This window comes from Vulpes lagopus, chromosome 3 (genome assembly GCF_018345385.1).
Source record: "Vulpes lagopus strain Blue_001 chromosome 3, ASM1834538v1, whole genome shotgun sequence".
In the NCBI taxonomy this organism is placed as follows: Eukaryota; Metazoa; Chordata; class Mammalia; order Carnivora; family Canidae; genus Vulpes; species Vulpes lagopus.
In genome coordinates this window covers 79,562,466-79,587,865 of record NC_054826.1, presented here as the reverse complement: position 1 = coordinate 79,587,865, position 25,400 = coordinate 79,562,466, and the positions used below count along the sequence as shown (strand labels likewise).

Here is a 25,400-nt window from a genome sequence, read left to right as displayed (position 1 = left end):
ATGAATGGATCAACACACCATGATACATACATACAATGTAATTCCCTTAAAAAGGGGGAAAAATGGTACATAGATGAACCCTGAGGACATCACACAAGTGAAATATGCCAGTCCCACCAGAACAAATACCGTATGATTCCGCTTATGTGAGGTTCCTAATGGTAGTGAAATTCCTAGAAACAGAAAGTAGAATGGTGGTGGTCAGAGGCTGGGGGTGAGGGAGGAGAATGAGGAGTCAGTGTTTAATGGGGGCAGGATTATAGTTTGGGATGATGAAAAAGTTCTGGAGATGGATGGTGGTGATGGTTGTACAATAGTGTGAATGTTCTTAATGTCACTCAATTGTACAGTTAAAAATGGTTGACGGAAAATTCTGTGTTATATATATTCTACTACAATTTTTTAAAAAATTTTAAAGCAAAGTAAGGGGCACAGCCAGGGTCTGAAGCCAGCATCTGAAGCCAGCATCTGGACCTGAAGTCCATGATTATCTTAAATGATGGGTAAGGCCCCTTCTTTCAGGGGTAATATCAAGACTCCATGATTGAAATACTGTGAACGTTTTTGAAATAAATCAGCTCCTGTGATCCTCCCAAAGGTCACCCAAATCACACGCGAAAAGAACACATCTTCTGTTTTCATGTTTTTAAGAATCTTTATTTCATAGCCATGCATTCTTTCTTAGTTTCTGGTTTGTTCCAAAATATACACATTTGCAGGGAATGCTGACATTTCCCCACGATGACACAAAACCAGAGAAATAAGGATAGAGCTCTTCCAAAATCACGAAGGACCCAGGAAAGCACAAATCTTATTTTTTTTCTTCCCCTTAACATCATCATTTGGTAATCAGAAAGAAGATCCTCTGCATAAATTTAAATACTGTAGAAGTGGGTTGTATAAAGGCACGTGCTACCAGAGTCACCTTATTTTCCGTTACGCTAAATGATTTAGACAATTCATTTACCACTGAGACATACACGGGCCTCTCCCTGAGGAGAAAGGGAAGGGGGGCTGAGGAGGAGGATTTGTAAACAAGATGATATCTAAACACTGACACACGCAGAATCAGGCGTAGGAGGGGAAAGGATGGAACTGTAATATATTTGTAAAAAAGCCTCCCGCCGTGGAAGTGAGCCGCACTAGGAAACCCAGGACACAGATGCATCCTCTCATCAGAAGGAACATACACAGGGAAGAAAAAGCACTTGGGTGGCTCAGTCAGTTGAGCATCTGCCTTCAGCTCAGGTGGTGATTCTGGGGTCTTGGGATCAAGTCCTATGTCCGGCTCCCTGCTCAGCAGGGATGCTGCTTCTCCTCCCCATTGTGCCCCTCTTTGGCTCATGCTGTCTGTCTGTCTGTCTGTCTGTGTCTCTCTCTCTCTCGAAAGAAGGAAAGCAAGCAAGCAAGCAAGTAAGCGAGCGCATATGCATTTCAACATAAAAACCATGACTCTTCAGATTTGCCAGTTAGACCTTCATTTACTGGAATTTCCTAACTATAAGATATACCCATGCTTAAGTTTCACCTAATTCCCTCATTTAAATATAGTATTTGCTAAATGTTCACCTAAATTTCCTCATTTAACGTAAGAACTCAGAGATGGGGATGAGTCTACCTGCTTTGAGAACGAGCAAAGGGAAGCTCAAGGAAGTGGTGACTGCCAATGGTTGATGGTCAGTAGTGGCTATGAAGAGCCAGAAGCTTCTCGCTGGACTCAGCAGTCTGTAACTCCCTGGAGAGCAGATGCCAGGCACTCTTGCCTGGGTCTCCAGCAGGTGCTTGGTCAACAGCTGATGAGGCAGTGGGGCGGGGCCACAGCCAGAAGTCACAGGAGAGATGCAAGCAGTGACAAACAAGGTCACTTTTTCCTATCAAACTGGCACTGAACAAAATCCAAGGAGAAAAAGGCAGAAGGGATAAGTGAGGCGTCAGGATGTAGCACAGCAACTTGTAAAACAAATCAGAACTAAAAAGCCAGGGAATAATAAAAATATTTAAAGTCTGGAAGGAAATCTTTATTTCTAACACCACATCAAAAGAAATCTAAGGAGAATATATTACATTTCTCATTAATGAAGGAAAATAAAGGCTTAACCATATAGAAGCTGAGCTAAATCCTACTTTACCTTTAGGGCAGTTTGCTTTTTTTTTTTAAAGATTTTATTTATTTATTCATGAAAGACACAGAGAGAGAGAGGTAGAGACACAGGGAGAGGGAGAAGAGGCTCCATGCCAGAAACCTGACGCGGTACTCGATCCCAGGTCCCCAGGATCACACCCTGGGCAGAAGGCGGCGCTAAACCGCTGAGCCACCCGGGCTGCCCCATTCTCCTGGTTTTTTTTGTTTGTTTTTGATTCTCCCATTTTTAGTGTGTTTCGCTAACTAGGTCCCACTCTTGAACTGGACATGTCCAGAAAGCTTGGCAGACACCACGGTGGTACGTGGCACTGGAGTCTGGCACGTGTAGCGGAGCCAGGAGAACTCAAGTGCAGGGCAACAACCCTTCTGCAAATCAGTCGGTAATTCACGTCCACCTGCTAGCCTTGGAAGAGAAGGGAATTGCCCCTCTTCACTGCTAGACCAAGGTCACCAGCAAGCACCTCTGCAAGCAGCAGCAGGTGAGGAGGTGTGAGACCCACTCCCCAACTGCAGCACCTGACCACATGCACTTCTGGGCAACAGCACCCGACACAGTATGAGTCAGAAATGGACTTGGCTCCCAGTTGAAATCTTCTTGCTGCGTCTGCCACGTCCACGCAGGCTTTCTGCTGTGCAGCACAGACCCTGCCTACACTCCATTCCATGATGGAGCCCACGGCAGCAAGACAGACCATGTGATTCCTCTCCACAAAGCACTTGTGCCTCCTAGCACCCATTCATGCCAAAATGAGCAATACCATCTGGCTCCACCCAGTAAACCCTGGGGAAGCCCCCTCATTCCCCTAAGGAAATGGGGTAGAAAAGAGAAGCTCCAGGTAGGGAAAGATCAGCCTTTTGTCTCAAAAAATGGTCTCTTAACTTAGGGACAACGCACTGACTACCTAGGGTTGCTCTCACCCCTTAGCCCCCTGCCTGTCTCCCACCCCATGCATACCATCAGAGAAGCCTGATAAGGAAGCAAAGTGGAAAGCCAGGGCTCAGGTTTGAGAAAAGCAAGCTATGCGGACAGTGAGCTCTCAGGTCTGAGGTTTACTGTAATAGGTTCTTGCTGAATGACCTTGGACCAAATACGACACTGTAGATTCTTACAAAATGACATTATCAGGACCCTCCTCCCACTTGCCCCCCTCCAAGTCTGGTAAGGCTAAAGACACACGGTGGTTTGAAGAGTCTAATAATAGCATCAAAGCAGAACATTGCCCCCACAATTTCTGACCTTACTCTATCATGTCCAGTCCTCCAGAAGGAGCAGCACTCCAGAAGTGAAGCCCTACAAGTTGATGATCTGAAGAGCACACCTCCCTCCTTAAGGATGAATGTATTCAGACAGGGAAGATGGTGAGTCTGGTCAGGAGGAGGTCAGGAGGCCAAACTGTGCTAGAAATCATGACAGGAAGAAACAGGCCTATGGACCTAACTGTATTTTGAAATGCTAGGTTAAATGTAAAAAGTACAGCTTGCCATCTCAGGCCACAAGGTATGGACCTTACTCTCTTGTGGGAGCTCTGTGGCAGGGTCATCTATAGAGGACAGCCAGACACAGCTACTGAAGGGGACCCTAGACACAAGACAAGAGAAGCAAACGGATCATGCACGATCCAATACCGCATGCAAATACACATGCAGGTTCAACTGGAGGTACTTGATACACCACCAAGGGAGTAAAACTCACATCTCCTGCACTCTTCTGTAATCTACAACTTGTAAGAGAGGCAAAAAGGAAGGTGATGTTTATGGATAATCTACAATATGCCCAAGATACGCTGCTAGGGCTTCATACACATCGGCTCATTGAATCCTCTTGACAAGGCTCCAGAAAAAAATCCTTTCACCCTCATTTGCTAAAAGAAAAAACTGAGGATCAGAAAGATGGCACTGGTCTCAGATCCCTCAAACAATAAATGGCAGAGACAGAATTCAAATTCAAAGCCAGACTGCAAAGGGTTCTCCCCCCACCCCCACATCTCCACAAGGGGACAGGATGAAGGGCTGCTGACTTCCACACAGAAGGCAGATTCTGATGGCTTCTGTGGCTTATGCCTGACAATTCAAAGACAAGAGGAAGACACCTGGGCTGAATTCAGAGCTTCTCTGTCAGCACAATGGAAATGAGATGTAGAAATTTGGAGAATAGCATCCTCTCTAAGAAAAGCATCACAAGTGGAATTACAAAGAGGAAAAACGAGCCTCAGGAACTGGCACAAAATGAAGATTCTGTATTGGAGAATAAAATCTGGGTATCACAATGACTGTCTTCCCCTACTGTCCTTACACGAGCACCCAAAAGCCATGCCTGCGGTGAGAGCATGCCTCAGGAGAGGCAGGTCCAAACACCAAATGTCATTTGCTCAAAGATGCATGATTTTTCCCATCTTGATATCTCTGAAACAGAGAGGAGTCTTAAAATTGATTGCAGAACACTTTGGTCACTGTTTTGTTTTGTTTTGTTAGGAATAATAAGGTGATGGTATGTCTTACAATCCTTAGCACCTAAGGTTGAATTCAGTAGGCTATAATGCTTCAATATTATAACATTTCATTATTTAACATTTGGAGGATTCAACACAGCCTCAAATACTTTGTCTCATTTGAGCTTCAGAGGCAAGCCCAATAGGTTTTGTTGTTTTTTTGGTTTTTTTTTAGATTTTATTTATTTATTCCTGAGAGACACATAGAGAGAGAGAGAGAGAGAGGGAGGGAGGAGCTCGACGTGTAACCTAATCCCGGGTCTCCAGGATCAGGCCCTGGGCTGAAGGCACGTGCTAAACCACTGAGCCACCTGGGCTGCCCCCTGATAGTTTTTTAATTCCCACTCTTCTTACTTAAATAAAAATGGAGCAACCAAGGCAGACTGCTTGGGGATTTGTTCAAGCAAGTGGCAGCATCAAGACCGGACTTGAGCTGGGCCCAAGACCTGAGCTGGGCCCAGGGGAGGAGTATGGAATTATAGTGTGGACCATGCAGAGTGGGATGCTCCAGGACACGCTGTGTACTCGCTTCGCTCCTCCCCCTTCCCCAGTGCCTCTCCCTCACGTGGTCAGGAGGGTGAAGATCCCAATCACGAGATGTCCCATGAGCCGTCCCATGAGCCGAAGTGGGGGAAGAGCTTTGTCAATACAGATCATCACTGCCATCAAAAGAGGCTGAGTCAAGGAAGCTAGTCCCCACCCAGTCTGGGACTCCCTCCACCTGGCCCCAACCCAGAGAGGGGGGAGCACGAGGGAGGGACAGTTAGAAACTGCTCCCCTGGAAACAAAGAAATAGCGAATGGCTCTCACGCCTGGACCACTGCTTTATTAGCTTCCGAGAGCAGAGAGGGAAAGAGACTCAGAATTTCACTTCTCAAAAATGCCAAATAAATTCAGATGAAGAGTTAAACATGGAAATCAAGCAAACAAACCAAACACCAGAACAATATGTAATTATTTTATATCTGATTTCTAGATGAGAAGGGCATTTCTAAATTTAAAAGCATTGTAAGAAACCACAGAAGAAAAGAATGAGAATTTAAATGTATAACGTGAGGTCCTCCCTATTTAAAAAAGACAAGAACAAAGTCAGAGGAAATATTAGCCCCAGAAATAGACAAAGGGATATAATTTGTAACCCTTATTAAACAGCGTATACAAAGTGATGGGGAAAATAATCCAGTTAGTACACACGGGAAACCTATCAAAAGATTTAGCAAGGTTCAAACTCTCTGACCCTGTAATTCCACTCCCAGGAATTTCTTCTAAGGAAATGGTGAAAAACTCAGCCAAGGTTTGTGTAAAAACATGTTCACTTCAAGTTAAATGACTGGCAGGGAATTAGCTAGGTAGACTGGGACATAGCTATACAATCTTAAAAAAAAAAAAAAAAAACCTTTTCAGATCATGTAAAAATACTTATGATGTAGTGTTAAAATTTTCAAGTAAGGAAAAAAAAACCCCTAACATGTTATTATCTCAAGTATATTAAGAAACAAAGAGAATGAAGCTTAGAAGGAACCATGGCAATGTCACTTATACATACGGATTGTGTATTACTTCTTTCAGCTTCCTGTGCTCTTCTGGAGTTTATCATTAATGTACAACAGCTCTATAATGGGTGGGGGGGTGGTAAACAGATTCTCACCCTCTCACCCCATGCTCAAGAAACACAATTCCAAAGCAAAGGGAGGCCAGCACAACGGATACTAGATATTTTTAGAGGTATTCAGAAAGAAAAGAAGCACCTAATATAGCAGGCCTTTACTCTCCAACAAAATGCTCAAAACATGTTTTTAATCACTGGTTTAATTCTTTCAACACTAGCTTGTACACGCTTGAAGAAATGCACAGACTGCCCTCCTTCATTTGAGTATTGCCACCCTGAATTTCTTTTTCCTAAGTAAGCTCCAAGACAGTTTGCAGGTCACCACGGCTCACTGTGATTCCTTCCTTGAGATGCCTAATTTCACATTTATTAGCAAGACCCAGCCCTGACACAGAACCAGAGGAGGGGGCAAGGCAAGCTGGAGTGGCCCATGACCTAGTCCTCCCATGGGCTTTTCCAACATTCAAGGAGCTTCCACATATAATCAGGGACCCACACCATGGGTACACCAGACAGATGGACACCAAACCCTCCTAGGAGAGGAGTCAGGGTTTCTATCCCCTACAGTTCTGGATGGAGGTCCTGATGTCCCTCATCTCTGTCCCTTCTCGGGTTGTAAAAACCAGCTCAGGGGCCTCTGGGTGGCTCAGTCAGTTAAGCGTCTGCCTTTGGCTCAGGTTATGATCTCAGGGTCCTGGGATCAAGCCCCACATTGGGCTCTCTGCTCAGTGGGGAATCTGCTTCTTTCTCTCAAATAAATAAAATCTTTAAAAATAAATAAATAGGGTGGCTGAGCAGTTTGGTGCCTTCAGCCTGGTACATGATCCTAGAGACCCGTGATCAGGTCCCACGTGGAGCTCCCTGCATGGAGCCTGCTTCTCTCTTTGCCTGTGTCTCTGCCTCTCTCTGCACCTCTCATGGATAAATAAAAAAGCTTTTTAAAAAATGTTTAAAAATTATAAATAAATAAATAAAAACCGGGTCAGAAGACAGTTACTCCAGGGACCCCACACCTGGACCAGCCAAGGCCCCACATTCCTACCTCTTTGGGGCTCACATTCCAGTTTTCCACTCCCGTGAGAAACAGAGAGCAGTTGGGCATGGAAGGAGTGAGGGGCCAGTGCCTCTGCTGCTTCTGTGCCAATGCACCCAGAGCTCATCATCCTCCTACTACCTTAGGTCCACACTAATCCCCCCAGCTACCATCCTGACCCAGTCTGCTGCTTTGCTGGTGGCCTAAAAACTCATTAAAGCGATTTAGCCATCATCAGCCAAGTTTGACCCTGGACACTCGGAGCTGTCTCTGAGACTACCAAACCTGTCTAAGCGGAAATTCCAGACACTCCTTGGGGCACCGCAGGCAGGGGTTCCCTACTTGGGAGAGGAGACAGGGTCAGCCAAGGTCCCGCTGTGCTCCAGATACAGTGCAGCTTCTGCTGGCTGGCTCCTCGGTGAGCCCCTAACAGCCTCTGTGTGCAACTGGTGTTCCTTTAGGCAGCCCGGCCAATAGTGGGGGTAAACACAGGGCTCCTGGACCCCTCCAGCTGGGCTCCCAGCACAATGGAACCTTTGCATAAGTTAACGCGCAGCAGCATCGAGAAACGAGCATTTAATGAGTGTTCTCTAACTGCCAGACCCCATGTTAAGTGCTTTTCCAAAGCCACTTAATTTATTTAACAAGGAAAGCAATAGTGGCCTCTGCTTTGCGCTGACATTAACTACAATGGACAGTGAGATCACACACAAAGGGAGCACGGCTCTGGTAAAGAAGCTCCAATGAGCGCACAGGCAACTGGAGCAGATGGGGGCTGGTTGAAGGAAGTTCTCAAAAATCCTAAAATGTGAAGGAATTGGACAGGTTTCTTTCACAAGTGGCAGAAGAAGGTGGTGGGAGAGTAGTTTTCAAATATTTGGGAGATTCTCATGTGCCAGAGGTAGAGGACCAGTAAGTTCCAGATTTGGTGTAGATCAGCAACTAGAAGCTTTAGACACGCAGAAGCTGGGTCTTCAGGGGCTGTCTACCCTAACGCTGTAGTTTACAAATAAAGAAAATGAGATCCCCCAGACCTTTCTACATGGCTCAGACAAGAGCCTGAGTGAGGCTGCAGTGGTGCTGGCTCCGGGAATCCCAGCAGGAAGGTGAGGCCTGTCCTCAAGGATGCAGCAAAATGCTTGGGCGGGGGCCAGCTGGGGTCACTCTGAGTTCTAAGACTCTGATACTAAGTGAGTCACAGAACGAAGAAATCTTTTCAGTACCAGGGCACATGGCCGCTCCTGAAGGACACGCGGTGTACTGTCTCCTCTCAAAAGATTCTAGATTTGTGGCTTTTCTCCCCCAAATAGCACACAGGCTAGAGGATAGGAAAGAAAAAAGTATTAAGAAATAGAAAAATTCACAGCATATCTGCAGTCAGAATTTGGCTTTAAATCCTGGCAACATAATCTATTTTGAGCATAAGACAAGTTTGCTAATTCCTAATGAGCCAGATTAGAAACAGACTACAAACGAACAGCAAACTCATCACAAAACTATGAGAGTGCCCAAAATACACTGCATTACTTATGCACCGCGAACAGCGGCATGTGGCTACTGAGTGAAAACCGTGTCACGGGTGCTCTGGGAAGAAAGGGCTTGCGGAAGTATTACCGATCACCCAGAAAATCCTCTCCACGGACTCTCAAAGATCCAGAACATGCCAGGTAGAGCCGCTCGGAAGGATGCGGAAGCACTAAAAGTCCCGGGCAGGCAAAGTGCAGGGTGCCCTGGGACAGCGTGTAGGGCCACTGACCCAGATTCGAGAAGACGGTGGTTCGACAAGGCTCTTCTGCGCTGGGCCCTTCCGGGCACATGGAAGAGCGCTCTGGCACAGGCAAGAGGGGATTTCAGAGGAAAGGGTCTGGAAAATGCTTCCCAGCCAAAGCTCAGGTACTCTGACCATTCAGGTAAGACGCACCCAGAAAAAAAGTCTCACGTAAACATCCTTATCAAAGTCCCTTCTCTACTTTCCGATAATTCCTGCTTTTCTTTCTCGTGCACCTCCCTGCCCAAGAAGCGATGAGTCTATGCAGACAGACCCAGAAACCAGTGTTTCCAACCCTAGTATAAGAACCAACTGAGGAGCTTTATTTAATAAACGGGACGGACAGAGGACACCTGGGCTCCACATCCTCCAAATGATGGGGCGCGCCACAGAAAAGGCAGGGCACGAGCCACCTCCCAGGGACTGAGGGGCCAGCGCCCGGAGCCACCATAGTCAGCAGCACCAGGGCCCTCATGTGACCCCTTCAAGGCTGGGACAACACAAGGTGGTGCAGACACTGCTTTTCTCTATAACCCCCTGAATGCGATCCTCAAGTGCACCTGCATTTAGAACGAGCTGCATATGGTGAGTGGGGTGTGAAAGAGCAGTTATAACAGGAGGCCTGTTTGGAAGGCAGGACAGATGGCCTAGGATGGGCTGGGAGGGCGCGAAGTCACAGCCGAGCCCCACAGTGCCCTTTTAGGGCCCATATGCTCCCCGCCCCCACGGGGACTAGAGAGGACCTAACCAGCAAGCTTGCGGTGAGAACCTCCAGAGAAGAAAGAGAAAAATGATAGCTGAGGCATACAAGCCAGCTCTCTGCTCCCACACCCACCCCTACTGCAGCCCAGGAAGGCCACTGTGTTAATGAACCCCAGAGGGCATTAAGGGCCAGAGCCACCACACACAGGGCACGACCACAAGGACACTCTGTCTTCACCTGCAAAGATGCTCTATATCCTGCACCCTGGACACAATGCTCTGGTGAAAGGGAGGGAGTTGTGGCACGATGACCTCACACCTGGGGAGACCGCAGGCACCCAGCATACACCCCATGCTGGGCCTGGGTAACCGGGCCTGGAGTAGCAGACAGGCAGCCCTGAGGAAGTGGAAATGCAGCCCATCACTCAGGGCGATTAAGGTGCACAGTGAGGTGCTCCAGCATATTTGACTCTTCTTAAAAGCAACTGCTCACAGGTTTTAAGTCAAACTATGAAGAGTCCTCCAAAGCAGGTGGGAAAGGGAAGGCGGAACAGTGAACTAGGGGAACCCGCCACAGAGCGCCAGTTGCGGGGCTCACAGTGGATTTGGGAGGAGCCTCAGACCCTGTCCCCCTTTTTAAACCAAGGGCCGCTGGCACCCGGCAGGAGAGAGCATATGTCTTCTGGATCTTTCTCAGGCTCTAGCACTTGGCAAAATATGAACATCCGTTAACCAACCACTGGGAATATAAAACCCCCAGACTGAGCTATGGAGTTGTATGTTTACAACCTCAGGGCTTGGGTCTGGAAACAAAAGTCAGCCTCTTGGATCCCTCCTGCTCCCAGTAAGCCCTGAGGGGAGAGCGGCGCACTGTGCGGTCCTGGGGCCAGTCATCCCACGGGGCTCCACTGGCTTCAGGAAAGCCCATCACCAAGGCCACAGAAGCCTGCAAGCTGGCAGCCCAGGCCTTGTCCGACTCAGAGATGCAACGGTTTTGGACCTGGCTGGGTGCATGGACATTGATGTGCTGTCCTCATTCCTGCTCTTTGGCCTAGAGGTGCTGACGTATTTCTACACACCTTGGGGTGGGGAGGTGTGAAGCCCTCTCCTTCTCACTCTAACCCTCTCAAAGCATCAGCATGCATTAGGCCTCAGCCATAGCCCCCAACAAGCTAAAGAGGCACATGGCTCCCCAGTCAGCAGGCTCCTTGTCCCATTCACACCCACCTCCTCACAGCACCCCAGGAGGCCCCCCACCACTACACTCCTCATTGGGCGCCTCTCTGCCCTCTGCCCCACCCCACGATCTAGCCCTGCCCGTGACCCCACTCCGGGCTTTGGGGCCTCCTGGAGTGCCTCCCCACACCCAGCCCCCAGGCACCCCGCTCCACTAAGTTCTCAGGGTCTCTGCTCAAGCCTTCCCCTTAGCTAAGACTGTCCTGTCCCCACCCACCCTGCCAGCAAATACACTCTCGTCTGGATAACTCACCAATCCTCAGGTACGGCTCAGGGGTCCCTGCTCCAATAGGCCTTCCCACGGCTGTCCTCTCCACCATTAGGGGCCCTCCCTCTTTCCCCCCTCCACCGACACCTACCCCAGCCCCACCACATCACAGGGCAGCTATCCATTTACACGTGGCCTCCACCTAGACCCCAAGCTCCTAGGAGGCTACCATTCTCCCTGCGTCTGGCCTATTTTGGTCACTGAAAGACAGACTTGAGGGAAGGAAAGACAGACAGGAGGGGGACATCAGGAACTCTGCCAAAAATCCCTTTTAGAAGGATTGGCACACATGTTGTAGTTCTGAAGAAATGGTGGTATGAGGCAAGACAAGAGGTTTAAAAACAGCTTGACTTTTCACTTAAACCGAAGACTGGAATATCACGGGAAGAGCTTTCAGGATCGGGTCATCCAACACAAAGTTGCCTATTACCCTTCACACCCCAATTTAATTTTCTCATTGCCTGGAAGCTGCTACAAACCCCACTCTCCAGCCTACAAAAATCTAGGAGCTCTGGTGAGACACTCCCACTAGCCCTCCACACAACTGTGGACTTTTTTTAAATGTGACTGGCCTTTCCATAGTTGGTGATATTATAAGATACAAAATTTAAGACACAATCTTGGCTGAAAGACTCACAATCCAAACCCAGAAAGTAAACCTTTCATCTTTCGTTATTCAATCTGCCTTTAATTAAACTATCAAATTCCAGCCCAGCCTGGCGTGACATCCTCAGGGAGGGGTACCCAGCAAACTGCAGAATTCGGAAAACAGAGAGACCTTTCCCAGCTCTACTTCCTTTCTCCACTGCCCCACCCCACCTCATATAACTTCCTTCCCCCCATTTCAGTTAGTTTGCTTTGGGGAAAGACACCATATTGTAATTGTGTGACGGGTTAGCACATCTTCACCTACAAATGCTCCAACTGGTACTGACTTCAGACTTTGGCTGTCTTCTTTGGAAGTCTATTGACTTCAAACATTTTTTCAGCCGACAACGCATAACCAGGCTTGGGAAGCCTTCATATTTAACAAGAATAAAGAATAGCTTGGGGGAGATCAGCTTACATGGCATGACAAGTCATTTCAACTTCGTCAACAAATAAAGCAAAATCTGAAGGTCACGTTGTGGTTTGCTTTGTAAAGAACAATAGTCATGAAAACAAACGGTAGTGCAAGGGAACGTGATGATCTTCTAGTATTCATACAATTGATGAGAGCACAATATCCTGGATTTGATGACCACACAGTTGGGTTCTCAGAAGGAAAGACCATTTTCCCTAATGGACCCTAAGCCTTCAAGACCTCCATTTTCATTGCTGAATTAATGGGAAGGACTCGGGGCAAAAATCAGTAGAAGGTACCAAGATCCCTGTCTATGCTTTCTCCAAGGACCTGAAGAAATTTGGTATATTCCAGAACACAAGAAAAGTACCTTCCCATCTCTCTAAGGAGAACAGCCACCTGCTTCCTTGAAGTACCAGGAGCCCTGGAATTACTCCCATTATGCTACACCACAGCCACTTCCCCATGTAGTACAACCAGGGAGATTTTTCATGCAATGGACAGCCTTCTAGAGAACTCCTAATTATATTTTCTTTGCTTTTTAATAACATTAAACATTCCACTGGTGACAAGGTGACATGGCAGCTTGTCACAAACCCAGTACAACCACAGCTTGGGTTTAGAAGGGCTCTTCTGGTAAACAGTTCTTCCAGCGATGTTTACCAACAAACCAACATGCTGAATTCGTAAGAGTTGGTGTTCCACTCTCCTAGTCTCCATGTTTGTATCAACACTAAAAGGAAATGATCAAAATTTACTGCAAGAAAGTACCTATCAAAACCTGTACTTAATTTAACTCCATCTAAATCTATGCTGGATGATATTTTTGACATTATACAGATCTGAGAACATCTGTGTTTCTTTTTAAATCTGAGCTGGGCATGTGAGTAGTTGAAGTGTCAACAGAAGTCCAGACGACAGGGACAAAATCTCTAGCTCATGCACACATCACTCTGTGCATGCTTTCATTACATGGCAAGAGCTGTACTTTGGGGCCCTACAAAGTTCACCAATGAGGGAGAATGCCTAAGAAAAGCATTTTTATGGCACTCCTGCATTTGCAGAGTGCTTGCTCAGTGTGGGCTTGGGGTTTGGTTTCTGTATCACATCTGCTAAGTGTACAAGTCATTTTCAAAACTGCAGATGCTAGAAAACAAACGAAAATTATGATCATGGGGCTAAAGTAGACAAAAGAAAGCAATTAGAACATTCTGTTCCCACAGGACAGAAGGGCTTAAGTACACCTGCTGCCTTATAAATAATCTATATACAAATTACACACACACACACACACACACACACACACACACACACGCTTCCCCTTCTCATCTCAGCAGAAAGCGAGGAAGCAAAAAAGGCCCCTCAGAAATGCACTAAAGGTCTTTCACAACATAGACTAAGGGAGGATGATCCCAAGTGGGTACAAAGTGAAAGACAAAAGTAAAAAGTGGTGAGGGGCCAACTCCCAGAAGCCTGAATCGCTTAGGAGTCTATACTTAAGGGTGGAGGCAATGTAAATATGGCCATCATTGGGTAAGGTGGGCTACTTTCAGATCCTAGAACTCACACACCTGTTGTGTAGGCCGCCCTTCAAAACAATCCCCTTGGGAGACCTTTGGTATACCCACGAAGGTGCCAGTAGCCAAAATATTTCTGGAGCCCGTCATGGCTTGGTTCCCCCCACCCCAGAGCCAACAGCATAATTTTCATCCTTTAAGGCATATTTGATTTTTGGAAATAGCTACTAATCACTCAGAGTCAAGAGTGATGAATAGAGCAGGCAATCAAGCTCAGTAATTTCATTCTTGGTCAGACACTCACAGTGGGTCCCAAACAGCAAGTGCAATTTTCTCACACAGCCTGTAAGCTAGCTGTTGATGATGCTGTTAAAGGCAGAGCTCCAGGACTGCTCTGAGCAAGGACAGCATCAGTGAAGTAAGTGGATAGCCCCCTCTGAAAGTAACATCTTTGAAGATCATCCTTCCCTCTGAATGCACACACACTGATGAGTCTATTATTTTTTTTTGAGTCTATTATTTTTATAAAGATTTATTTATGAGAGACACAGAGAGAGGCAGAGACACAGGCAGAGGGAGAAGCAGGCTCCTCCTCCCAGGGAGCTCAATGTGGGACTCGATCCCCAGATCCAGGATCACACCCTGAGCCAAAGGCAGACTCTCAACCACTGAGCCACCCAGGCGTCCCTGATGAGTCGATTAAACCCAGTCTCCTGGGGCGCCTGGGTGGCTCAAGTGGTTAAGTATCACGTGGCTCAGGTCAGGCTCTTGCAGTTGTGGCACTGAGCCCTGTGTCAGGCTCCATGCTCAGTATGGAGTCTGCTTAGAATTCTCTCCCTCCCTCTCCCCCTCATAAGCACTCGCTCTCTCCCTCTCTCATAAATAATTAAAATCTAAAAAAAATTCCAGTCTCATGATTTTATAGCCATCACTACAATGCCTGATGCCTTCCCCAACTCAACACAACCCCAAATAAGTTATTATTAATGAGGGACACTGGGCATTTCAACAGCTAATCAAGAAAATCCTGAACCACAACCCTGCAGGGACATTCACATCCTGTGGGCATGTATCAGTGTCCAGAAGTATACACATGTGTGTGCAGGTACACACACATATGTATATATATACAGCACAGATTTACAGCTCATCCTCGAATCATCTTTAGTGGGTTTATCCTAAGTTTAGATAATAAATTCAATGTTAATAATAGCTGAGACCTTTAAAATCCTCTGGAGGAAAACACACACAGCGCTCCCATTCATATGCCCTCACATTAATTGATCGACTGTGGTTTTCTGGTTTCTCTAGCCTTGCAAGAAAAAAGGGGCATTAAAAAGAAATACAACTAAGAAAGCTAAGATACAGTGCAAGTGCAAACATCAACACAGGATTTCCCCTGAACACAACACACCTGCTTCCTGACTTACAACTTGAAAAAGTGTAGGTTTCACAGAGAGACAAGATCGGGGTAGAGGTAGGATCAGTGTGCAGTGACTGGTTTGGAAGCTTTGAGGTTTGGGATTCATATTCTTTAAACCCTGACCTAATCCAGAAGGAACTTTTTTAAGGCAGAGTTACACTATTTTCCCCACCCAACTAGGAATGAGTTGGTGATTAGCCTCTAGTTAACCAAATCTATCTGAGAGAAGCAACAAACGGCCAACCCATGCTTGTGGGCAGAGGTTCATTCTGCTAAGTCCTAGCACCTAGGCTGCTTACAAGAGGCGGTACTCGTCCAGGAGGGAAGGGGAGATGTTAGAATCAGAGAGACCTGGGTGAGAAGTCTCAATCTCCCCTCCTTCTAGCTGTGTGACCTTGAGCTAGTTGCTACCTTCCCATTGTCCCCTTTCCAGGAGCTATAAAAAAATGGGTTCTGTGATAGCGTGTGTCCTCCCAAGGCTGTTGGGAGGACTGAATCTGTATGTTAAGTGCTTGGTGCAGTGCCTGGGACATTATCCAGCTGCTCTTCCTTATGGGGAAGTCAACAAATTTCCCCCAGTGTAACCCTCCTCCAGGGGAACACACACACACCAGCATTAGCAGGTTGTAAAGGTGACACCGGGGCACCTGAGTCACTCAGTGGTTCACTGTCTGCCTTTGGTCAGGTCGTGATCGGGTCCTGGGATTGAGTCCCACATCGGGCTCCCCGCAGGGAGCCCGCTTCTCCTTCTACCTGTGTCTCAGCCTCTCTCTGTGTGTCTCTCATGAATAAACAAAATATAAATAAACAAACAAACAAATGAACGAATGTGATACCATCCATCTTTTAGGAGATCAGAGTGAAAGAGGGCATCTTCCCCAAACAAAAACAGACACTGGTGTTCCCTTAAAATAGAAACAAAGCCTTGCAAAATGTCTCCTTGCCCAAACCTGGAGTATTCAGACGCTGGAACTCTCCTTACCAATGACAGAGTCCATCAGGAAATGGATGAACTAAAGGAAAGAGAGATCCTGAGCATTGAAGCAAGGACTGAGGAAGAAGCAGAGAATATGAGAGGGGGCATGATGAGGAAATGAACAGGTGAGGACAGGTCAGCAGAACAGAATTGCCTCTTCATGCGTGAACACCTTGCTGGTGCTTCCTTTTTTTTTTTTTTAAGATTTTATTTATTTATTCATGAGAGACACAAAGAGAGAGAGAGGCAGAGACATAGACAGAGGGAGAAGCAGGTTCCATGCAGGGATCCCAATGTGAGACTTGATCCTGGGACTCCAGGATCATACCCTGGGCCAAAGGGAGGTGCCTAACCGCTGAGCCCCCCAGGAGTCCCTGCTTCTTCCAATACTGGAAGCTGCTTCTCCAGTGCTGGGGTGGCTCAGACTTCCTCACATCCTCACGGGCCTCTGCCAGCATATGGCAGGCACAGGGAGGACTGATGCTCCAGCAGAAAAGAGAGAAGAGTGGGAAGCAGACATCCAGATCTGGAAGCAGATCCAGATCCAGGGAGTGTAAATAAAGGGAGGCAGCTCCAACCCACTGGACACTGGCTCTAGCTCACTCACTGCTCTAAGATCACCCCTCCTCAGGGAACATAGGGCCAGCGTCATGCACCACCATGGAGAAACATCCGGCATATACCCATCCTAGGGAATGCTTTCAATAAAGCTGGAGAAAGATGGGAAGTCCAAACCAAAATTAACCAATTTCTAGCCTGGTGTAAACCTCAAAGTTTGCTATGAGCCATTCAGTCTATCAAAAAATTAAGGAAGTCACTGGAAGTTTTATCTTAACCAAGGGGTTGAAGCTATGCCAGCATGACCTAGCCTGAGACTCAGCCATGTCTGGCCATGTGTGATGACCTCCGGCCACGGGCACTACTAGAAATAAATTTATTGAAGAGTAAGGATGTGTGTGTGCTTTTGTGTGTCTGTGTATGTGTGTGTGTAAGAGAGCTTTTTCACCCAGGCAGCCTAGAGAAGAGAGGAACTTTGACTCCTGTGGAGGGAAGAGCAGAAAAGAAGCTAAAGGAGCATTTCCACATCCAGCTCTGAACCATGAAGGTCCAGATAGCAGTGTCCAGCTGGCATAGTGACACTGGAGGGAAGAGATGCAGGGGCTCCATTTAAACAAGGAACACAGTGTTCCATGAAGCAAAGACTCCAGGGACGCACTGGTAGGACTCAAACACCAAGAGGGTTTGCAGCTTGGCAGCTCCAGGAGATACACCCTTGGCAGGGAGCTCATCCCTCTCAGGAAAAGTCCCAGCAGGGCTGATTAGGGTGCAGGCAACATCCACAAGGCAGATCAAATCATACATCAACAGGCTGTTACTGGGCAGCAACCCCTGGACCACTTAGAACCAAATGGAGACTCTGAGAAGAAACAGAGGTTACCCTTACTATCTAACAACCTCCTTATAACCCAGGCTAGGAGTTGGGACCTGGAGAAACTCAGGGGTAGCCTTGAGAAACCCCTCACAAGCCTGATGAAGGGTTAGTCAGCAGGGGTCTGCATTAAGATGTTCTATGTGGCAAGGTTAGTGCTGGTGGCTAAGCATCCAAAGATGTGCGAGCCAGCTACTGACCCTGGGACACTTATATCCTAGGTAATGGGAGGAGTCACAAGGGTAACAAGTATTGGCAACATATGGTGGTGGTATCTGCAAAACTATCAGCCAGGTATGAGAGGGTCTAGGGGAGGAGCATGAGAAGCCCGCCGCCCCGGGGAACAGACTATGGCTACAAACACCACTTCCTAATAAAAGGAAGCAAGGCTCTCTGGGAAAATGGCTAATTCCAGGTCTGGGGCAAGAAATTCACAATGTGACCTCAGAAATCTTTTCATACCAGATAGCAAAACAGTGATCGAAGGTGATCAGGATCACATTGAAAGGAGCTAGGAGCCACCTAGAGAAGGGCTCACTGACCAAGGCTGAGATAATCTGAACATTAAACAGAATACAAACTATAACGAATTGAAATACATCATTAAATCCCTGAGTTCCCGGCACCTGGTTGGCTCAGTTGGTTAAGCACGTGCCTTCAACTCAGGTCATGATTCTGGGGTCCTGGGACTGAGCTCCACATGGGACTCCCTGCACAGCGGAGAATCTGCTTTTCCCTCTCCCTCTCTGCTTCCTTTACTTGTGCTCTGTCAAATAAATAACATCTTTAAAAAAATAATAATAAATCCATGGTTCATAATAATACAAAGCCAAATCAAACCAACAAAACACTCTATTTGTTCACAACTCACTGAAAACCAATAAATAAAAGAGAAAGAATCAAGCTGTGTGTTGTCTCTCCCATATGGGCAGCACAAGGTAGGCAGTGGATGAGGAAGAGTTTTCCTTTCTACAAATATTCTACCAAGGACAGTAAAAAATGGCTTACAGAATGAAAATGCCACGATGCTGCAATCCCCATGAACTAGGGATCCAGGCATGGAACATTCACAGCTGCTAACATCACAAAGAGACAACCACAAGATACCATGGGACACTCACTGAACAATGCAACCCCAACACATGATGAACATTAATCTTGCTCACTCTCCCCAAAAATGAAAAATTAAAACTCAAACCTGAATCTGATCAAACTTCTAGGTCCAAATTCTAATTTGCAAGAAATAAAGAGCACAAAGGAGCTTGCTTATTTATACCATGGGGATGCAATCAGCAAAATACAGACTGGAAAAGTGTAAGGCAAACTCCTGGTTCCCCCGAACAAATGAATTGCAAAAACAAACCAAGAAAAAAATGAGAGAGATAAAAAAGAAAGAAAGAAAGATATTTAAAAAGATTTAAAGGCAAATGAATCATCAGAGTGACTTTATCTAAATCTTGAGTTAACAAAAAAACCGTAAGATAAATTTGTGACATTTATGAACTAACAGGAAATCTGAACTACTGAATATTTGATGATTAAATAAATGTGCTAATTTTTAAAGGTATGATTTATGATACTAGGAGTTATTTTAAGAGCCCTTATATTTTAACAATGCATACTAAAATATTTACAGATGAAAATAATGATTTCTGGGGCCTGCTTGAGAAGGCACATGGATGGGGCAAGACTGTCCCCAGGCTAATGGCAGTTGGAGCAGGGGAACAGTATGTGGAGTTCATAATAATATTCTGTCTACTTATGCATATTTGAACTTCTTCACAAAATTTTTTAAATCAGGCTAAACTGAGAACAAGGGCCTCTCAGAGGAGGTGAGATCCAAATCAAGCCTCGCAGGGTAAGGACTGGCTGGGATGGCGTTGCCACTAAGATGGCGTGAACAAAGGCTCTGAGGTGAGGTGGAGCCACACATAGAGCAAGCTGCCTCCCAGTCTGCCATGGTCCAAACATCTGTGTCACCCCCAAGTTCATGTTTATGTCCTAACGCCCAATATAATGATGTTAGGAGGTGGGGCCTCAGGAGGTGACTCCGTCATGTATGGCTGTAGTGCCCTTATAGAAGAGACCACCATTTCCAGCTCCCTTCCATCAGGTCACTGGGGTGGCTCAGTTGGTTAAGCAGGTCACCAGGTGAGGACACAGCAAGAAAGCAACCTGAGAAAGGGCTCCCCCAGAGCCTGACCATGCTGGCACCCTGAACTCAGCCTTCCAGCCTCCAGAGCTGTGAGAAGTTAATGCCCGTTATTTACCCGGTCTGTGGGGTTTCTGGTCACAGCCCAAATGGACTGAGCCCCACACAGTCCTTACAGGGCAGATGAGAAGGAAGGCTGAGACCTGAGCGAGTTGGGGAGAAGCCTGGTCATGCACGGCCTTGCCTCCTAGTCGTCAGCTGGGGACTCTGATGGGGAGCCCAGCCCTGTCACTCATAGCTCAAATACTGCAGATCATCCTGATGCCCCTGCAGATGGTAGCACTAAATGGGACTAAAGGGGGGGGACCACCCCAGAAGTCACACCGACAGTCCTGGTCACCATGCATGGCTAACCACCCTGGTCAATGTGAGGCCTGCACACTGGAAATGGCGAAATGACACATCGCCATCTATCCTGTTATGCGACACCAAGTGTTTATGGCAAAGCTCAAAAGACCAATCCAACATTCTAGATGCAAAGGTGAGCAGAAGGCACATTCCGTGGGCCATGCCCATCCCAGAAAGCCAGCTCGCTATGTCAGATCATGACTCACGTGGTCAGTATAGCTCTGACCCACCTGGTCGGCCCAACCCTAATTCCAGCGTCCTGATCATTACAGGACCTACTTACAGCCAATCACCCTCCTCTCTGTAAGAAATCCCTCCCACCTCACTACCACCTAAAAATAAATCTTTCAAAGATAAAGAGATAATAACAAGGAAAACGTCTGTCAATGTATTAAGCTCAAGTGTCTTCCTAAATTTCACCGAGAGTCACTTGAGAAAACTCCTTTACAAGTAACAGTCTGTAGGCACCAGGTGACAGCGGACAAGAGGCAGGAATGAGGTGTGAATTCACCAGGAAGCTAAAATGAAAACCTCATATTAAATGCGGTCAAAAAGGAATCACAGTGGCCTAGTTCTCAAATCCTGGGTGACTCGGCAACTGCTCAGTGGGTGGGAAGCCCCCCCCCCCCACCGCCCGCACCTGAAGCCAGCTCCAGACTTCAAGGAAATACACATCAAAACTGGCTTCCCTGAGGGGGAGATTCTGGGGCGCCCAGGGGGACTAGCCGCTGAGCGTCTGCCTTCCACTCAGGTCACGATCCTGGGGTCCTGGGATCGCGTCCCACACTGGGCTCCTTGCGAGGAGCCTGCTTCTCCCTCGGCCTGTGTCTCTGCCTCTCTGTCTCACGAATAAATAAATAAATCATTAAAAAAATAGAAAAAGATGAGATTCTGACACTCAAGGCTTGTCACAAAAAGACTTTCATTCTATCACATCAAGCACTGCACAGAGATTTAAGTCCTTCATGCAACTGCCTCCCCCTGGATGTCAGAGATCAGCACATGTTGAGTCGAGTCCATGAGAAAGAACCAGTGGCTCGCCCTCGGCCACGGCGACACGTCACCAAGCACAGGGAAGAGAGCCTCCCCCATGCACCTCCCAAATGGGTGCTCCAACCGCAAGCCCAGGAGCACCCCTGACCCTCTTCCCCTGAAAGCACCTTCATGAGACCATGACCCCTTAACCACTCAGGCACAAACAGGCCTCTGTCACTCACTGGGCTCTGAAGGGAACCCGAGGAGTACCTGAAACTCCACATGCTGGTGGTGTTGGGGAGGTCCCCACGTCCAGGCCCCATCAACCCTAAAACTCTCAGCTCTTAACTCCCCCCGCCCCCTCACGCAGCAACGGGCCATGCCATCCACTCCCTCGGCACACTGTACAGGGCACTCTGCTCTTATCTCATTTTTGCTCAACTCTTGCCCCAAGACAGTCTTTGGCTGTTCTGTGCAGGGTCATTGCCCTTGAGGGAAGGTCACATCCTCTAGTTCTTACACATCTCCCACAGTCCCTTCCCCAGCCTCCTTGAGAGCGGCTATACCCTCTGGTTCCAGGTACAGACCAGACACAAATGCCAGGCAAATGGGGCTATGAGTGAAGGAGGAGAGAAGAAAGGAGAAAGAAACTTGTACAAGGAAGGCTCACCTTTGCTCAAGGGCCCCTGGCTCTCTGTGCTAGGCTGCTGCAGCCCCAAGCAGAGCTCTGGGTACCACCAGCATGGCCTGGACCAGACCATTCCAACGGTCTCAGCCCCAGGGCTTGCCCCTCCAGCACTCCCTGTGCTCCACGCACAGGGACAGTGCAGACAGCTTTCTGAAGCAGAGATTCAAAGTCCTGCACACACGAGCCCAGACTCTCAGGTCCTGATGTCCAGCTGCCACCTAAGCAAAGTGGGCGTAAAGCACCTCAGCAGGCCAGACGGCAAGGGAAGAGAGCCCCACTAGGATGTGCTCGGAAGGGAGGGTGCAGGTGGGAGGGTGCCAAGGACATTTCTACGGTCTCCCCATGCCCCTGGCCTACTCCTGCAGTCATCCAGGACGCCTTGGTGGCGGGACAGGACGCGATTATGCCATGCATTGTGTAAGTACCTGAAGACACCATGCTTTACCAGGAAAGATGCTTGCTCAGGATGTGCTTTTGGCCTGGCTGGCACCCAAAGGCAGATCACAGGTGGTCCCTGCTCCCTGCGCAGGCCCAGGGCAGGCAACAGCCATACTTCCCCTCTCCCTGGCCACCCCTCCCTCTTCTCCCCATCGCCACCCTCACAGCCCACACACAGGGAAGGCTGACACTGGAACACTCGGGAGAGATCCCTGGGCCCATGCTGCCACTTCCTCCCCTCTTCCTCACCTGCCTGCTGTTGGCTCAGGCAGGGGACCGTCGTGGGCAGAGCTGGAAACCAAGCGCTTTCAGATCCTTCACCAGGAGCAACCTAGGCACTTTGGACACATGCTTCAAAGGCAGGTACTCCTAGCACCTTGGGAGCCCACAGTGCCCCTGCCCCGGCACACGGGTCATGCCACAGTCCCTCCAGATGTGCCAGCAGCGAGCAGACACCCACGCTATGCTAACCCAAGCAATTCCTCTGGGGAGGTGCTGGCTCAGTCTAGGCTGAAAGGCCCAACCAGGGTGTGCAGATTAGGATTCCCAAGGCAGAGAGAAGCCCTCTGCAGAGAGAAGAGGGAGCAGCAACCTGGGGGGGGGGGGGGGGGGCACACGCTGCTGTGCCTGGGTCATGACCCAGGCCATGACCTAGGCCATGCTCCAGGCTGTTTCCAAGTCTCACCTCACACCTGGCCTTCAGGAGGCCAGGCAGCTTTCCTACTCTCAGCAATGTGGCATACCCTCACATCCTCACAATAAATTCCTTTCTCCACTTAAGCTAGCCTGCATTAGGCTGCTTTTGCTTGTAATCAAGAGGACCTTTTTTTTTTTTTTTTTTAAGATTTTATTTATTCTTGAGAGACACAGAAAGAGAGGCAGAGACATGAGCAGAGGGAGAAGCAGGCTCCATGCAGGAAGCCTGGTGTGGGACTTGATCCCAGGACCCTGGGATCACACGCTGAGCCAAAGGCAGATGCTCAACCGCTGAGCCACCCAGGCATCCCGAGAGAACCTGTTAATAGGACCTTCATTAGAAAGCGAAGAACTACAAAAGCAGGTGGCTACAATGTGAATCCAGCAGCCCCTCCCAGGAAAAAAGCAAAAAGCATTTTGCACCCAAATCTCAGGTCTTTAGCTCTAGACTCTGCATTCAGAGTACTTTTCTCTTTCCTCCATAAGACATTCTAGAGGGAAACAGTTTTCATTTTAAGAAGCTTTGGTGCCAGGCAACCTGACAATTAATTTAATGCAACAAGCTAATCACCGTGAGAGGCATAACAGCAAACTTGTTTCCATTCAAGGGCTGGCTCTGGTGTTTAAAGGGAAAATCAGAAGTTAAAACTTTAAAACAATTCCTGATGATCTGAGCTGGCTAAAGAAAGCCCACCTGGGTCCCTGCATGAGGGTACAGAGCTTTCTCAGGACAGTGTCTTGAGGACCCGAGAGCATCTCTGGTCAGAACTTAATGGGGAAACCTCACTGTGGAACATGCAAACACACACACATGCACATGTGCACACACCCAGGTGCTTACATAAATATACACCCAACCCTTCCCATATTCCCATGACACCTTCAACTCACCTGTGATCAGCTTCTACCTTGCAGCGGGTGTCTCTTGCATTAGAGAGAAGAACATGAATTTCCCCCAAGGTCCTACAGTTGTACTAGTAACCTGCCCAAAGAAAACCATATACCACAACCTCTCCATTTCTGCGAGAAGCCCAGGCTCAGGTCCAAGCCCCTCTGAACTCATACTCAATGCATCTGCATTCCTGGTCTCAAACCAGGAAAAGTCCCCAGAAAAATCTTGGAGACAAACAAAACAAAACAGAAACAGAAAAAGCACAGCTGAGGAGGGACCCTCAGGGCTTAGGCATAGATGTCTAGAAACCAAATAAATAAAGAACAGCGGCAGTGTGAGCAATTTATTGCATTATTACTGTGTCCAACGTCCTGTTACACTCACTCATTCAATCCTCCCACAAGCCTCTAGTTATCCCCACAGTTTAAGAGGAGAAACAGAGCAGAAGTTGAGCATCCCCCAGGTAACAGGGCTGGGGACAGACCCCAATGACCTATCCTGGGGTCACTCCATAGCCTGCCCCTGTGTGATGCTAGTGGGACACCCTGGCCACCACAGCTCCTGACAGCCCAGTGACTCAGACAAGAACAGCATGCACAGGGCATGCACAGGGCAAAGCCAGAGATCCCTTCTTCCCTTAAAATGTTCCTACCACACAGGAAAAACATAAAAGAGAGGTTAAAGAGGCACAGAAATTAAAAACCACCATAGCATTGAAAAAAAGGAGCTAGAGGCCAGACTGCAAGAACTAGAAGGACCACTTGGTGGGTGGTCAGGGTGCTTTGGTGGCTCTCACCAGTTGCTCCATGCTGGTATTCTGAGCAGGAGAGCTGCACCAGGCTAGGGGAGACCATCACCCCCAGGACATGCCGGAGGGCAAGGTGACAAGTCACAGGGGCACATGCTGTGCAGGTTGTTCCCCACCTTTGATCCTACTACAGAAACAGAAATAAACCTGAACGGTAGATAGCCCACGTCCAAAAGGAGGTAAACCATTAGTACACTGGCGCAATGGACTCATTTGGCCTTCTGACTTGGGGGCTCACTGACTGCTTGCCTAAAGGCTCCTCCCTAAGCATACCCACCACCCTGTGTCCTATGGCTGACCCAACACCCCAAGTCTTTCTGCCCAGGTCGCCTGAGCACCACATCAGCATGTGCTTCAGAAAATTACTCCAGTCTGCAGCCTCCGCTGAGACTTCTGTAACTCCTCACAGTGCTAGTGACCCAAGGTCCTGCCCCAAGAATCACCCTCGACCATTCTGCCCCGGCCAACCCGGCTGCCCCCTTCCTTTCCCAAACCTGCGCTTCTCCTGGTTCCATCCGGACACCACCCAGCCTCTGTGGTCCTTCCTCCCCACCTGTTTCCACCACACTGGCCCCTGTGAATGGCAGGGCTCATCAACTATAAGGCCACCTACCACACTGTGCCCAGAGGCTTCCATGCACGCTCCAGGCGCTCATGATTACATGAAATGGCATAAGTCATGCAGTC

The 25,400-nt window shown here is 48.0% G+C and overlaps 1 protein-coding gene across 2 annotated transcripts in view; it reads right to left on the bottom strand.

Annotated features, from left to right (window-relative positions):
* GALNT2 (polypeptide N-acetylgalactosaminyltransferase 2) overlaps nucleotides 1–25,400 on the bottom strand; it is a 190,229-nt gene that overhangs the window by 124,822 nt on the left and 40,007 nt on the right. The window contains exon 1 of one of the 2 annotated variants that reach the window (XM_041747615.1): nucleotides 25,327–25,365. The exons of the other annotated variant lie outside the window; for it this stretch is intronic. Within the exon in view, the coding sequence (XP_041603549.1) occupies nucleotides 25,327–25,350 (24 nt within the window). The 5' untranslated portion in view covers nucleotides 25,351–25,365. Of the gene's footprint in view, nucleotides 1–25,326; nucleotides 25,366–25,400 lie in introns of those variants that run through there. 2 annotated transcript variants of the gene reach the window in all.